Source organism: Thunnus maccoyii, chromosome 3 (genome assembly GCF_910596095.1).
Source record: "Thunnus maccoyii chromosome 3, fThuMac1.1, whole genome shotgun sequence".
Classification (NCBI taxonomy): domain Eukaryota; kingdom Metazoa; phylum Chordata; class Actinopteri; order Scombriformes; family Scombridae; genus Thunnus; species Thunnus maccoyii.
The window spans coordinates 17,711,124-17,727,865 of NC_056535.1; the positions used below are offsets into that span (position 1 = coordinate 17,711,124).

Consider the following 16,742-nt stretch of genomic DNA (forward strand, 5'->3'; position numbering starts at 1 on the left):
CTGCCAGAAAGCAAATAAGCTTATTTCCCAAAATGTTGAACTATTCCTTTAAGCAAATCCCAGGAAGAAAGTCTTGCTCAAGGACAGACTCTCCAGCAGTACAAACTATTTTTGTTGCAGTGCAGAAGATGGATGAACATTGAAGTACTTGACAGGATGTACCAATGAATGGATGAAGGACGAACATGCATTGCACACACTCCAAGAAATATTTTGAGGAGTTCCCATCAAATTTCTCAAATGCATTAAAGTTGCTGAAGAAGTATCAGGTTTTACCTTAATACCTCAAATGAATTTACAAGCAATCTTTTGGGCTTTTGTATGTCAGCTTGAAGCAGAAGTGAAATGACAGAAGTGGAACGTATATGGCTTGTAAGGATATCAGTGAAGTACTAATGACATGAAGATCAAGTCCAGATTATTAAAACATAAGCTCTGTATTCCATGTGTATAGTCCAGTGTGGCTGCTGTTATGTTTCACAGTTAAATTAATAATTCTAGTTGCCTTGTCTGTTATATGTGAAGAAAGATACGTGATGGGAATGTTTTTATTTACTGACATTTGAACTACTGGTACCTAATGCCAAGAACAGGGCCATTTGATGTATTACAGAAATCCTACGGGTATTTCATGCCTTTGGACAGCAATCAATAATAATAATAATAAAGACAATTTTGTATAAAATGCAATAAATAAATGTGCTTTTGTATCCTTTGTATTGCTTCATTTTTGAAATATGTGATATCTACGTGACATTGTAAGCAAAGTGTGGTTTTATTTTGACCCAGTTAAAAGATATCTGATTGTAAGGCTAATCATCTTTTTTTGAGAGGACTTTCAGCCTCTTTCATCAGGAAATGATTAGACTAACAACCACAGTTAAATCACATTTGACCTTTGGAACTTAACCATGCAGCGCACTCAGAACTGATCAGCAGGAAGAAACAAAGGCAACTTGAAATCTTTACCAAGTTAGTTTTGGCTCACAGGAATTCAACATAAACAGATGAGAGATCATAGCACTCTTTTTGTGAGTGTCCTTGTTGGGATATTACAAGGAAAACATAAAAATGTTTCTCCCGTTCTCCTGGATCCTGGGAACTTCTGAGTGGATGCCGTTTGATTCAAATCCAGTTGACTGCTTTTTTCAAGGTGAGTTTAAAGGATAGGTTCACAATTTTTCAAGCCTTAGAACAATTGTCAGGTACCCAAATGAACATTGAAACAGGTTTTACTTGCTATAATCATTCCTCCTGTTCATACTGACTATTAGAAGATCCAAATGCATTTACATTGTAAGTGATGGGGGAATAAACCTACGGTCCTCATTTTGTGCAAAAAATGTATTTAAAAGTCAATCTGAAGATAATATGAGGCTTCAGTCATCTGAGTTAGTTAAATAAAGTAGATATCTTCCACATGTACAGTCTTTTTAGTGACAAAATCCCTCTTTGTGTCTTGACAGACAGTGTTTCCTTGTTGAGCTGCAGGGAGTATAGCAAAAAAAAAGAGGGGTTTTGGCACTGAAAAGACAGTAACATTGAAAGATATCTATTTGATTTGACTAATTGGATGGCTAAAGCTTCATATTAGCTTCAGATAAACGTTTAAATACATTTTTGGACAGAAGGAAGATTGTGCATCTGTGTAACCATGAACTATTCAGATTTGTTTAAATATAATTTCTCGCCTTTGCCTGCCCAACTGGCTGAAGACTTCCACTGTTGGTATCTTTTACCTCTATCTCTGGCTAGCAGGATAAATTGTGTAAAAATGAATGTGCTTCCCAAATTTCTGCATCTCTTTCAATGCATGCCTGGTTTCATTCCAAAAAACATCTTTCCATTCACTTGATAGCTCTATTTCTCAGTTTGTATGGAACAAAAAAAAAATCGTAAAAGCATTCTACAAAAAACCAAAGAAATGGGTGGTTTGGCAGTCAGTTTTGAAACATGTCCACACGTAATCTATTTGTGCCCATCATAGAGTCTTACAATGTAAAGTAGTTCATAGAGTCCACTGTTCTAAAAGCAAACTGGCTTGCATTTATCTTGGCACTGACCCTAATTGTGATAAATGTCACTAGGACCAGCTAATCTCACCCACATGTTTTGGACCTGCCCATCTGTCTTTGACTCACTCTCTACCAGCACATCTGCTAATATCCACCCCTCACACTTAGTTGGCCTGTTGGGTGCTTTACACACTGACCATCCACTGCCGTCATACTTCACTGAACTTGTAGCTTTTCTTACATTACTTGCAGGTTGTGTTATTCTGATGCACTGGAATAGTCATCCCCCCTCTCACATCCATTGGATAAAGGATGCCCTATCCTTTGTGAAATTAGAGAAGATTAAACACTCCCTTCATGGCACTAATGTAAAATTTGCAAAAATTTGGCAACCGTTCTTAGAGCATGTCAAGTCCGCCCAGCTGGTTGGTGTCCCCACTGACTGAGTGACCACTTATAATACGTCTGCATTCAAGTAGTTTCTTTACAAACTTAATTTTTGGTTGTGTTGTCATCTGTGTTTTAAAGGTCTTGTTGGTGCATGTGGAGTATCAGTGCTGTGCAATCTGATGAGAGTTTACTACTTCAGTCAAACATGCAGGTGAGTTTATTCTTGGAAAAGAAAAGGAAGAATGTCACACATTTTCGAGTGCATTATTAAATTATTTAAATGTCTCTCCAAACAGTGACTCTGAAAATGAAACTGAAAGCAAACAGAGGTCATCCTCACCAGGCAGTCCACTGAGAAGGAACTGGAGAACCATAGTCCAGTTCTGGTCCCTGACTGTCCTCCTGTCTCTGGTCGGCTCACGGGTTTCCTCTCTGATAGTCCTGGAGTTTTCCCTCAGAGCTGTTTCTGCCTGGGCATCAGCGGGACTGGTGAGTTCCTTTTAGCTTGTTTTACATCTTCATCAGAGCGTACTTTCAGTTTGTTCTTGTGTTCATTGTGTATAGATCTTTCTAATACTGAACTGACCCACTTTTATCCACCCAATCTATCTTAATTCAGGATGCTGATGGCAGAGGCCTGGAGCTGCTCCTGATCCAGTGCCAGTTTTCCCTGGGTTGCGGCCTCACCTGTACTCTGGTCTTCCTCCATCAGGGGGCTCCACACAGTTCCCTCAGCTTGTTTCTGGCTGCTGCACTCAGCTGGGGACTGGCAGGCTACTGCAGCAGTCTGTGGAGCCATGTGGCCAGACTCTACCCGCTGCATAGCACAGAGCGTTACTGTGGGAAGTGCATCACCCTCCTGACCTCTGGACACACCATACTCGCTTCACTGCAAAGAGTGGTTGTCTTGGCTTTCACTCTAGCAACTGTGGCCTCCACCGCTACGGTTTATGACCACTTCCTCTCCCAGAAGGATGCTCTCAAGCTTTGGACTCCACTCACACTGTGCTACACTATGCTGGTAGTCTATGTTCAAGGTGATGATCAGGGCAACTCTTTGGGGGAATGAAAAGGCTCCTTTTGGACTCTTGCCATTGTCTCTAGTGTAACTTTTTTATATTTCACACAGAGGGTCAGCATCGGCGGACTGGTGCAGAGGCACTGTTGCACACTGTAGTGCTGCGGCTGGGAGCCCTGCTGGTGCTCATGCTGACGGTGGGTCAGTGGTCTGATGTCCTCCACGTCCTCATCACTTTCCTGGGAGAAGCTGCCTGCCTGCTGCCCTCTCAGGACCTGCTACAGGTCGTGTTAAAGGTCTGTGTGAAACTCAAAAACTGTGATTTTACCAGTATATTTTATGCTTCCCTTTTTTTGCACAAGCAGTTACTTCTACAACACAACTATTGCTGTATTTATTAACTTATTTGTCAATCATGTTAACAAATGTAAAAATGACATGACTCAAATTGTCATTCTTCATTTTTAGGAGGAAGACACCACCTTGAGCAAACGTGAACAAAGCTCCAGTCACAGAACAAGAGAACACACAACCAAAACATCATCTAATGGCAGATGATGGTAAACCTCAAGTCTACCTCCAATACAAGTGACTACCTCAAATGCCAAGATATACTCATATTCAGTATTATTCTTGATGGTATAAATGTTGTACTCATGGTTTCTAATGTCTCATGGCTGTTTTAAACATAATAAAATTTGTAACTCTTCATATGTGATATAGCAACTGCTGATTTCTTCACAGTTTTAACTGGAATATTGGGAGCTTCAGCAATTATGATTCATTGGAGAGGTTATTTTTTTATAATGGTGCACTGTAATGCTTCATTTAATGGAAGACAAATACATGAAAAATGAAAAAGGAGTGGAAAACTGCATATTAAATGTTTTGTATTAATGATTGATTTTCTCTAGTAATACAACATCTCAAGCTGGAAGAGTTTTAAAACGTCATAGAGTAGAATACAGATGAGCTAGAAAGTGCAAATAGATTCCACCAGCAGAGGATGAGGGCTTGTCAAAAATATGTTTTAAAATATGTATACCAGTCTTCCGTATGGTCAGGTAGAAAATATGAATTACAAGCACTAATTGCGGTAATTGAGAAGCTTTTTGATGTACTCTTTGTATATTAATTCTACTTTGGCTTGAATCAATTTTTATCAGATATTTTACTCAAATATTTTTTGGAAAGCCGAGAATCACAGTGGCCTACAATTCTGCTACTATGGTCCAGTCATACTTTACCTATATATTATACTATACCTGTCAAATTCACTTTGAACTTAATTTAACTCATTAGTTACTCATTGAGATCTCTTTATGAAGTATGAACAGTTGCTACTTTGAAAGGTGTCGATGAATTGTAGAGGGATTGTTCATTTTAAAATAAAATAAAATATCATGCATTGGGCCACTGACAGTGACCATACAGTATGTCACTAATTAAAGGTGCACTCCACCAATTTTACACAATGTCCTCTGTGGCTCTGCAGGGAACTCTGATGATGTCATAGTGATGTCATCAGGGTTATCAGCTTAGGTGTGAGACTTCACATGTTTAGCAGAAAGCCTGCGTTACAAACTGGAAGTGTGTGGTTTTAAAGAAGAGGGCATATTGGAGGCAGAGGGGAGATCTAATGAAAGACAATATTCGGTTGCATCATGGGAAATTTGGATCCAGTGTTTTTTGGAGCTTGACCCTTAGCAGGGACAAAAAGTCAGGGTATTTTTCCCTATTTTCTTTTTATTCTGTCTGCTCCAACTTTATGACAGTGCAATACTGAACTGCTGGAGTATTTAACTGTTATTCAAAGCAGTCTTCAAATAAAGCTTCTCTTTTACATTTACTAGCATAATTTTCAGCTACTTGAGGGATATTTGGGTAAAGTAACAGTATTTACTTAAGTAGGACATTCCAGTAGTTGTTCCAACCCTGAAAATGTTTACAACTAGGAAGTCAGAATCAAAATTATTGTTGCTCCTCTTCCTGTTCCTTTCCCATAATTTCTCTTCATTCATTTAATTTTCTTTTCATTGTCGTCTGGTAGATCCACCAAATAATTACCATAACATTTTCAGTAAACATTATACTATATAGTGACACTCGTAACTGAGAAGTCATGAAGCAGTGCATGAGGTTCAGAGGGTTTAATGAGGATTTTGGCTTTTGGGGGGGCGGAGCATAGAGGTCTGGGGATTGTGTCATCACTAGGCATGCTCCCTCCTGCAGCCGTGACATCACTGCAGCATTCCTTTCCACAGAGCTGGAACAACAGAGACCCCCATCACTTTTCTCATCTCCGTCTCCTGTTAACCCTCTCTCTCGCACATTCCTGCCTCACTCTTCTTTCACGTTGACCCACATTCATCTCTGCGCAGGAAAGTTTTATCCAACATTTGGTTTCTCGCTCCATCCTCCTCCCCTTTGACTCTTTGGAGGGGAGTAGACCTCACAAGGTTTGGCTCCAGAAACTAACCACAATATTTGCTGATCAGCAGACCTGATATTGCTCAGGCTCACTCTGGTGGAGAGCAGCAAACACAACAAAGCAGCTTTTTCATAGCTCTCACAGACATCACTCACGGTTCCCCCCTCTCCTAATATACCAACATCTCCTTTTGCACAATGCCCTGATTCATTGCACTGTTATGCTGCTGCTCCTTTATTTTCAACACAAAAGGTTCGTCAGGAAGGTCTGATGAAGTCCACCACAAATAATAACCAAACGGTGCTCTGGATGTCAATGAGGCACAGACGGAGGCAATGCCATGTGACACTGATAGTGAGTCAAGGCTAAAGTGATATAATGTAGTGGGGGAAGGGAAGAAGGAAAGAGGGAGAAGAAAAAAGGAGGCAGACTCAATGAGGGAGGTAGGGAAAATAAAGCTGACAGAACAATAAGGCAGAGCTGCACAGGAGAGAGAAGGAGGACAGTTTGAGATAGAGGTTTGCTGGAAAAGGCAGGTACAGTCACATCCTGCTGGCATGCAAAAAGATAAGGAGGTGGGAAGTGACTGTGTGTCTTGTGTAAGGGCGAAAACCTTATCAGGTACTTTAAGATGCTGTATATTGCGTTTATAAGAAGTCTGACTGTGCTTTTGGTTGGATTGCACAACTGTTGCATGACTTTTCTTTGTGAGTGTGTGTCTGTCTGTGTGCATGCATGCCAGTGTACGTGTGTGTGTGTGTGTGTGTGTGTGTGTGTGTGTGTGTGTGTGTGTGTGTGTGTGCCTGCCAAGTTTTCATAGTGGATGGATGTGTCATGTTTTTTACTGCACTTTGCCCGAGATTAACTGTTCACCTTTTACGGTTGGGAGGGAGGTGGTATTGTCATTCAGCCAGAGCAGGAGGAGGGGTCGACGGACGAGAGTTGGGGAGGGAGGTACAGAAGGAAAAGGAGTGGCCTTCTGTAGATAGTCGCCCTCTTTGCCGGAGTTTAAGTCCTCTCTTCTCAGTGGCAGCTTGCAGGAGGGAAAACAGAGAAACAAACCAGAAGTGTTAAGATACAAAGCAGGGAAGGAGAAAGGAGAGAAGACTTCAAACCACTGTTTCTCCCAGGTATGTAGTGTAATGGCAGCTCACAGCCAGTGTGAGTGGGTTTTAAAGGAAACAGATGATTCAGATTTGTGCTTTCTGCCTCTAAAACCTTTCATTATGGGTAATGAGGGCTGTTGAGTGTGTGAATTTACTTCTCTAAAGTGAAAGTGAGCGCTCCCACAAAGTTGACTGAGAGGGCGTTTACACTTAAACATTATTGAGATGGTAGAGATAAAATGTCATGTTCACTGTTTGTATGTATTATTCTTATATTTCATTGTTGCTTAAAAGGATAAAGTGAGGTCTGTGATGTGTGTCTGTGTTTTTATGATTACCCTTTTAAACAGGACTATAAAACAATAAATGTAAGCCTTCTTGAGTTGAGATAATAATTGTTCTGTACTTCTGTTAGACTGTATTTGGGTTATAGACAATCATGGCATCAGCAGCTTCACCAAAAAGGATGGTGTCCTCGGTCTTCATCACCCTGGCGTCTCCCTACCGAGCCACTGTAACACAGCAACAACCCACCCTCCAAGCTCACAGTGCCCCAGCTAGAGACCAGCAGCACACTGCTGTACGAGTCAACCCAAGTGACAGCATCCCCGCCCTCCGACAGAAAAAAGAGGACCACTCGCCTGCTGAGATCTACAGCAGAGTAGACAAGAAAGGCCGGACTCTTGCAGGGGACTCGGCTCGAGCCTCAGAACCTCAGAGTCCCAAAACTGTCCCACCTGGACCCAGCAGAGGAAAGCTGCAAGAGGACAAAAACGACAGGGGTGCTGCAGGTATGCATATAAAAAAACCTTTTCTTCTTGGATTCAGTGCAAAATAGTACACAAGGTGCACTGGAATAAACTTAGAGTTTACAAGAATATATTCAGAAGTTGACCCAAAATGTATCAGTGCCATCAGGGCCCAGCTGACCTCTATCATATGTTTGAACCTGGTGTTCTGAATCACTTGTTGTTCTTTCAGGATCCTCTCTGAGGCAGCGCGTCCACCTAGATACAAATAAGATTTAGTTGCTTTCCTGAACTTTTTTGCAAGAGGTTTAATATTGTTCAATAGCTTAATATGTTTTTAAGCTTGCAACATTCATTGTTTTTAACTTTGTGTTTAACATTGTTTTGTCTTTATTTCCTATTAACTGTGTGTGTATCTGTTAATCTGGGTGGCGAGCTGCTGCATACAATTGCCCTTACAAGAATAAATAAAGTTGTATTGAATTGAATAATTGGAAGAATTTGTATCCCTCCTCTAACGCTCACTGGATTCAGGATGTACCCAGGATGCTGTCTGTGTAAGGCTGAAAAAGATAATGTGTTATTCTTGTATTGCTTCCTAAATTTGATCGCATTTGTCTTCCTTCTCCGGAACAAGTAGAACAGTTGTCACTTTAGTTTGACTATATATGAAGAGCAAAACATGAGCCAGAAAGACATAACCCCATCTTCAATTTCTCCCCTTATTTTACTATTATATGTTGATTTATTATTATGATTTTTTTTTTTAAATTTCTTTATTTTTCCTAAATTACCTATTTCATAATTTCTCTGTCTTTGGAGGAGGGTCTCTATACATGCGTATATGCATGTGCATTTGTGTAAACATGCATGTGCATACATATGTATGTATATGTACTGTACATGTTTATTTATTTGTATTTTTTTGGTTGAGTTTTATATTAATTTTGAATTGGATTTATACCACCCAGCTTTTATAAAAAGCATGTTTTCTGCAAGGTGATTTAAAATAAGTCTGTCTTTTCCTGTCATACAGAGTTCATCCCTCCTCCTCCTCCTCCTCCTGTCGTACTGCCTTCATCTCTGGGACCATTGCTGTCTGAAGATTCAGCACCTCCACCACCTCCCTCTGCCCAAACACCTCTCTCCCACCCTCCGACCCCAGGCCAGCAGCCAGTTTACAACAGAGAGGTATGCAGACTTTTCTTGCAATGCTGCTAAAACACATTAGCATCACTCATATCCTCACCTTTACCACTGTCGTTTACTGTTTTACTGCTGATTCCCATTTTTAGCATAAATTCCTCTTGAAGTAGACATATAATTTTTTTTCCCATAGTCAAAGATTACAACTTTCCACAGCTTTTACAAATACCGTATAGTGTTGTGCAGTGGTAATAAAGATCATCTGCAGAATCATCTGCAAAACACATTATTGAAGGGAAAGCAGCTGTCTTTTAGATGTTGGTAAATGATCAAAAACACTTTATGAACTGTATGGATTTTCCCTTCACAAACAGAGTACTTTCCAGGCTGTTGATATCTTTATAAGAAACTTTTGTTCCCATCATTATAGCCACATCTCTGTGTAGAAAGCACAGACTTTTCTTTTCTTGGTCTATGTGCCTAGCTTTTTCTATGCATCTATCACAAGGCGTCCCATGTTTTAAAGATTTATTGTTGTATTTTTCATTATATTATGTAAGGGATTTAATAAATATGACTTGTATACCTTAAATCTTACAATTATTTAATTCCTTAAGAGGCACCTCTTATGTTTATCTGCACAATTAATTGCAGGCTTACAATAATTTTGTAACTTCTTTCCGGTTTGAGAAAATGTCACAACTTCTGGGCGGATTTAGGTCACGTTTTCATATATATTCTTAATTTAAATGTTGAATACAGAGACTTTGAAGACTGATTTGATGCTGCTTCAGCCTTGGAAAAGTCCTAAGATTTAGAAGAGCTTCAAATGATGAGTGTTTTAGAGCAAAAAATTGCATGACTTTTTGAACCTGATCTTCATTTAAAGCAGAAGAAGGATGTTGGTATGTATGGTGGAATGTTTGGAATAACAATAGCTGCTCTGTCAGTCTGCAACATTTTAAAAATTTTAATGTCAACATACTGGGAGATCCACATACTAAGAGGTCCACAAATTAGTGATGCCAGTCCTGAGTCCAGCGTGTAACGTTCACAGCCACTCCTCATCCTTTTGCCCTCTTGCCTCCATTTGAGACCAAACTCAAATGTGAAATTGTCAGTTGTCTCAGTTTAAAGTTCAGCTTTCAACAATGTGCTTTACATTTAAGGTGGAAACAAGCACACCATCTAGTGGGTTAAAACAAAATGAACAATCCCGAGGGATCCACACAAATGACCAAGACATGGGTGAGAAGAATAAAGGTAACATGATCTCTTATTGACACATTTACTACTCCGGCTTTTAACTGTTCTTCTTTGATAATGCATGTGTTACTATAACCTATTTTGACATTTGATCTTTGTGTACAATGCAGAGGTGTGCGGCTTCTGTCGGAAGCCCGTGGCTCCTTCTGAACCTGTGATAGAGGCCTTAAACAGGAATTACCATGACGGTTGCTTCCAGTGTAGATCTTGTCACATTCCTCTGGCTGGTAAACAGTACTACAACAAGGCAGGAATCCCACTCTGTGAAGACTGCTACCAGGTAGATCAACGTCAACACAGCCTCCACTATAGGCTGTTATCAAAGCTGAAAATATAAATGCAAATCCTTTCAAAGGGCCAAACCAATGTTTTTGCATATTTTAACTTATTATCTTCAAATGGTGTATACTTTATTTCACTACTACCTGTTTTCAAAACTTCACAGTAGTGTTTTACATTTTTGAATTGTGTGTGTGTTTTTTTTACCTTCAGGCTGCTATTTCCATTCATTTCACTAGATTATGAAAATCACCTTGCACAGACTTGAAACTTGCTTGAAATCCATCCATCATAGTTAACATAATCTCAGCTGTTAAAGTAAAATGTATGTTATTGTTCTGCTTTGATGCAATTACAACTGGAGATTGAATACAAGCTTGACTGTAATCTAAAAATAAATGCAGAAATTATGTTAATTGTGATGGATTGTCCATATTAACTAAGTTTCAAGTCTCTTCAAGTTGTTTTTCACATTGTACTGTAAATAATGGAAGTCAATGGCTGCTTAGAAAGTGGGAAATCACAATTAAAAAATACAAATGGTTTGTAGTAAATGGGTTAAACTGTCAAAAATGTGGGTATCATATGTTAATACAGAAGTTTATTGTATTGACCACGTTTTCTTTCTGTGTCCCTCAGGCCAGTCTTGAACTTTGCTGGGCATGCGGTGAGGTTATCAAAGATCATGTGATCCGCGCACTTGAGCGAGTATACCACCTTTCTTGTTTCACCTGTGCAACATGTAAACAGCAAATTGGAGAGCAAAGCTTTGCACAGGGAGAAGTTGGAGAAGTTTACTGCCTCCAGGACTACTACAGGTATGTAAATTTAAAATGATGGCATTATCCATTTTTCTGTCCTGTTTGAATTTACCATATTTTCCTTTTTATCCTGCTTTTAAGTGTTGCTCTTATGCATTTCTTTGCTTCATGTAAAGCAATTTGAATTACCTCTGTGTTTGAAAGGTGTTGTTAATAAAGTTGCCTTGCTTTGCCTAATATTTCCTCAAAAACTATGTCCATGAAGGAAGTATGCTCCAATGTGTAGCGCCTGCAACCAGCTAATCATTCCCAAAGAAGACGGTACTGACAGCTATACTGTTGAATGCCTGGGACGCTCCTACCATGAGAACTGCTACAGATGTGAGGTAGGCGTTCAGCATGCAAACAGTACATAGGCACACTGACAAGTAAGCAAACACACAAGATACACATTAATCATCTCCAGGCAATAAGTCTTTCATATTGTCTGCAGGTCTGCGTCATCCAGCTCTCTCCTGAACCAAATGACCACGGCTGCTATCCTTTGGATGGGAGGATGCTTTGCAAATCTTGCCATCTGACCCTGGTTTCTGGCCAGCACTAACACTGGCTTTATAGCCCGGGATAAACTGCAACCAAAATGCTATACATATCTTTTACCAATAGAATAATAACTAAATATGGTTATTCTTACATTATATCATGCTTTCTGAAGAGCCTCTTGTTCTTCTTTTGTACTTGATATTTTTGCACTCAATAAACACAACAAAATGCACCGAATATATTTATGCAAAAACATTTGGCAAGAATTTTTTGAACTTCTTATTTGAACAGTATACTGTCTCTCAATCATGTTAATCCTTTGCATAAAAAAACCTTTATATGAAAAACCTTTATATAAAAATGAACTAATATATTTTATCTCCAGTCAGCCTCCAATTATATATAACATTTGTTAAATTACACACACAAACTATCAGTACTTATTAGGATGTGAAAAATACATTAAAATTTCATTCACAAGTATGACTGTATAACGTGTAAAATTTTAGTAAAAATATAAAATGCACTGTTAAGCACATTTAAGCCCAAGTGCAGTTTTTGATCATACTGGCAGGCCAAAGACCACCACCATCATCATCATCATCATCATCATCATCATCATCATCATCATCATCATCATTTTGCTAACCTGCTCAGGTAAAGCAGGTAAAGAAAATAACCTCCAGGCCGCTCAACACCTTAACTACAAGAACAAATTAGCTCTGCTCTCTCACAACACCCTCTACCTAAGGTAGCTAAACATCTGTGTTTAGAAAATGTAAACACCAAATTTTAATACTGACTGAAATTAGACGTTTTATAAAATAGTGTGTATCAATGTGTAACAGAGCAAAGTAACACACCACAAATGACTCATAATGGACCAAAGCTTCTGAATGTGATGCTTACATCTTCATTTATATTACATGCAGATCTTCACATGGATTTGAAATTACAATATAAAGTTTCATTCTGACCATATGAATTATGTTGCTATTTATGTCGTGTATCTCAAAATTGTTTCTAGAATTTATGTTTATCAAAAACATGTATTAAAACTTTTTTTCTGGAAAATGTTATGTTGTTATTCCTCATGCTTCAGTTTTTTTTCTCTTTCTCATGAGATAATGTTGAAATGGTTTGCTTCCCTGCTGTCTTTTCTGTCTGGTCTTTAAGTGGTCCAAGATGTACACGTTTGACTTTTTGTGAAATTGGAGAAAAAAAAATCAGTTCAAGCCAAGCTTAAAAAGTCTGATTCAGGCAATTCATATTCAAATTCATCCATAATATATTATTTCCATCAATGTGCATTTTTGCACAAATTGAACAGAATAACACCTTGCTGCAAGATGAGCATTTCATTTTAATCTAAGAAAACAAATCTGCTCAATTCACATTTCCCGCTGATCTATATGAACTGTGTGGCTGCTCTGGACATCAATCTGACAGCTGCTGAGTCAAAAACATACCTGTGGCAGCTACAGGATTTTTGAAATAAGGAGGCCAACAGAGGCTTCATGTTGAATGAGGGTGGCAATCTGTTTTGGTGTGAGTGCATAAGGCATTCTTTTTTTTTTTAAATGCATCTTTATTTTGCTACCTATACTTTTATAATGAGGTTTGTAAGAACAACTTGACAGCCCACTTGCCAACACCCACCCAGAAATTTTGGGGAGGCTTCTGGGTTGGCCAATCAAGTTCCAGGCGTGTGTCATGTTTTGTGTTTTGAATGTCTTGTGATTGTGTGTTTCTGTGTGTTGGCCAGTCCTCCAGTGGGTGGGGTGGTTGGAATACTAGCTTTGTAATTGTAAATATTTGTAAACTCAATAAAAACATCTGAATAATAGGTGAGGCAAGGCGAGTTTATTTGTATAGTACATTTCATACACAAAGGCAATTCAAAGTGCTTTACATAAAATAGATAAATAAGGAAAGAGCATAGAGTCAGAGTGCAGTTGTTAGCAGCAGTTAAAGACAAAGGTGAACATTCACACACATGTCTTTGGCCTGTTTCTAAAAGTAGCTAGAGTTGGGGCAGATCTAAGTTTATTCCAGCTATGTGTAGCATAATAGCTGAATGCGGCTTCACCATGTTTTGTTTTAATCCTAGTAACAGTTAGCAGCCTGGTCCCTGATGACCTAAGAAGTCTATTGGGTACATAGGATGAAAGCAAGTCAGAGATGTATTTTGTCCCTAAACCACCGAGTGATTTATAGACAAGTGACAGTATTTTGAAATCAATTCTATGGCACACTGGGAGCCAATGCAGAGACCTGAGGACTGGTGTAATATACTCTTAGTTTCTTAGTTTTTGTTAGAACTCTAGCAGCAGCAATCTGAATGAGCTGTAACTGCCCAAGTGCTTTTTGGGAAGGCCTGAAACGAGACTATTACAGGAGTCTAACCTACTAGAAATAAAAGCATGGATTAGTTTTTCTAGGTCTTGTTTGGACAGGTATCCTCTAATTCTTGCTATATTTTAAAGATGACAATAGGCCGATTTTGTTATTGACTTGATGTGGGTGTTAAAATTTAGATGTGAATAAATAATAACAACAAGATTTCTGACTTGATTTTTGGACTTTAAAGAAAGGGAATCAAGATGAGCCACAACTTTCAGCCTTCCTTCTTTTGCACCAAGGACAATGATCTCAGATTATTCTTTTTTTAGTTGTAGGAAATTCTGGCACATCCAGTCACTGATTTGGTCATTGCATAGACCTAGTGAGTCTATAGGAATATAGTCACTTGGTGAGAGAGCTATGTACTGTGTAATTGAGCGTTGTCCGCATAGTTATGGTAAGTGATTTAGTTCTTTTCCATAATGAGGCCTAGCGGGAGCATGTAGAGGTTGAATAAAAGAGGTCCCAGAATTGAACCTTGAGGTACCCCACACGTCATACTAATTCACTTAGATATGTAGGTGCCAATGGAAACAAAATAGTGCCTATCTTGGAGATAGGAGCTGAACTAGTCTAAGACCATGCTGGAGAGTCCAACCCAGTTTTCAAGTCCATCTAGTAGTATTATATGGTCAACAGTATCAAAAGCAGCACTAAGATCCAGTGAAATTGAAATTTTGCTGGAATCAGTGTTCATGTGAATGTCAGACAGGTTTCGGTGCTGTGACAGGGTCGAAAAACCTGACTGGATTTTGATACTATTTGGAAAGATACTATTTGAGGTTATAAAGTTGTTGGTAGACAACTTCCTCGATTATTTTACCCATGAGGGGTAGATTTGATATGGGTCTGTAGTTGCTAGTTACAGAAGCATCCAGGCTACTCTTTTTTAGTAGAGGCTTAATAACTGCAGTTTTTAAGGCCTTTGGAAAAATGCCTGATAGGAGCGAATAAGACTTAACTATTTGCAGTAAGTCTGTCGCCAAGCAGCTATAAACATTTTTAAGGAAGCTCGTTGGCAGGGTGTCAAGGCAGCATGTTGAAAGCTTAAGTTGTTGTAAATTTCCCTCAAGAGTTTTGTGGTCAATGGCATTAAACAGGTGTCCAGGTGTGCTTTAGGAATGATTTGTCATAATAATAACAAATTCCAGGGGTGGTGGGGTTCTCGGGTGGTGTAAGGGTTGAGGAGTTGGCTATGAACTGCAACGCTCCTGCTTTGAGTCTGGACATTGAGATTAGTTGCATGTCATTCCCTATCTTTCTCTTATTTCCTGTCATCTCATTACTGCCAGCTAAAGGCCACTAGTTTTAGCCTCTTAAATGTGACAATTAGTTGCTTTTCTGTCTATATAATTATAAATAGAATGCCTTTGGGTCTCTCCCTGTAAGTTGGACAAAACAAGTTTGAAGACTTTGTGACATTTTATAGACTTAAATGATAGGGTCACTTTTTTTCAAGTCTGTCTTAAAACAACAGTCAGGTATCCAAATGAACATTGACACATGTTTTGCTTGCTGTAATCATTCCTTTTGAGAAAAAATTTGTTTGAATGTTTATATGAAGATAATATGAGGCTTCAACCGTCTGAGTTAGTCAAATAAAGAGAGTATCTTCCACAGTTAGTCTTTTTAGAAACTCCCTCTTTGTGTCTTGATGGACAGTGTTTTCCTGTTCAGCTGCAGTGGAAGAATAGTAACAAAAAGAGGGACTTTGGCACCAAAAAGACTGTAAAGTTGAAAGATATCTACTTAATTTGATTGATTTCCACAAAAAGTTAAATTGTTAAAATCTTTAAAATTACATCTGATCCTTCTCCCTCATTTCAAAATTCCAGAATCTATAAATATGAAAATATATTTCATTTCAAAAGTTTAACTGTGGGACACAAGATTCTCCTACTTCAGTGTAAAGTCCATTATCAGTGTTTGTGCACTAAAGGCTTCAAGTTTCCACATCACACTTGTGTAAGTTGAATATTGAACCAGGATTGGCTTCAAAACTAGTTGTGATGTCACAAATCCTGCTCATAACTTACCCCTTAAAATCTGATTTTCAATGAGCACAAAGAAAATTTCCACTTGAAAACAGCCTTCCAGTGTGAAACTCTGCACATACATCATTCTGCACAGTGAAGCTCAAATATCCAACTGTGCAGGAACAAGAAGAAAAGCATATTTTTGAGCGGAGGGGGGACTTTGAGGCTCTCAAGGAAAACCTCAACCCTTATGAAAGGGTTAAAAGATGATGGGATCTTCTTTATGCAGTTGGATGTTATTCTAATCAATAACCTTGATTACCTTGCAGACAGTGTTGCAGTGACACTGCAGGCATAGTTAAAAGTCCCCCTCCATTCAAAAACATGTTTTTCTTCTTGTTATAGTTGGATGTTTGAGCTTCACTGTGCAGAATGATGTGCAGAGTTTCACACTAAAAGCTGTTTTCATATTCATCCGCTGAAAGTGGGAAGTTACTCTGTGCACATTGAAAATCCAATTTTAAGGGGTGGGCCTAGGAGCATGATTTCTGACAACACAACTAGTTTTGAAGACAATCAACTTACAAAAGTGTGATGTGGAAACTTAAAGCCTCCAGTGCACATACACAAATGGACTTTACAGTGAAGTAGGAGACATC

At 38.8% G+C, this 16,742-nt stretch overlaps 2 protein-coding genes across 3 annotated transcripts; both read left to right on the top strand.

Annotated features, from left to right (window-relative positions):
• The first annotated feature begins 1,071 nt into the window (after positions 1 to 1,071).
• LOC121891456 (transmembrane protein 82-like) lies at positions 1,072 to 4,134 on the top strand. The gene is made up of 6 exons (XM_042404117.1): positions 1,072 to 1,153; positions 2,544 to 2,616; positions 2,702 to 2,894; positions 3,025 to 3,442; positions 3,535 to 3,719; positions 3,892 to 4,134. Exons 1-6 carry the CDS (start codon positions 1,072 to 1,074, stop codon positions 3,979 to 3,981), a joined length of 1,041 nt encoding a protein of 346 aa, XP_042260051.1. The 3' UTR covers positions 3,982 to 4,134.
• A 2,200-nt stretch (positions 4,135 to 6,334) lies between these two features.
• On the top strand, positions 6,335 to 13,491 carry fblim1 (filamin binding LIM protein 1). Of its 2 annotated transcripts, none has more exons than XM_042406050.1 (9): positions 6,335 to 6,475; positions 6,744 to 6,984; positions 7,376 to 7,751; positions 8,746 to 8,900; positions 10,025 to 10,118; positions 10,232 to 10,401; positions 11,040 to 11,218; positions 11,427 to 11,547; positions 11,655 to 13,491. In XM_042406050.1, exons 3-9 carry the CDS (start codon positions 7,400 to 7,402, stop codon positions 11,763 to 11,765), a joined length of 1,182 nt encoding a protein of 393 aa, XP_042261984.1. In that variant the 5' UTR covers positions 6,335 to 6,475; positions 6,744 to 6,984; positions 7,376 to 7,399; the 3' UTR covers positions 11,766 to 13,491. The 2 variants fall into 2 exon arrangements, with proteins under 2 accessions (XP_042261984.1, XP_042261986.1); XM_042406052.1 differs by having other exon boundaries at positions 6,748 to 6,984.
• The last annotated feature ends 3,251 nt before the right edge of the window (positions 13,492 to 16,742 follow it).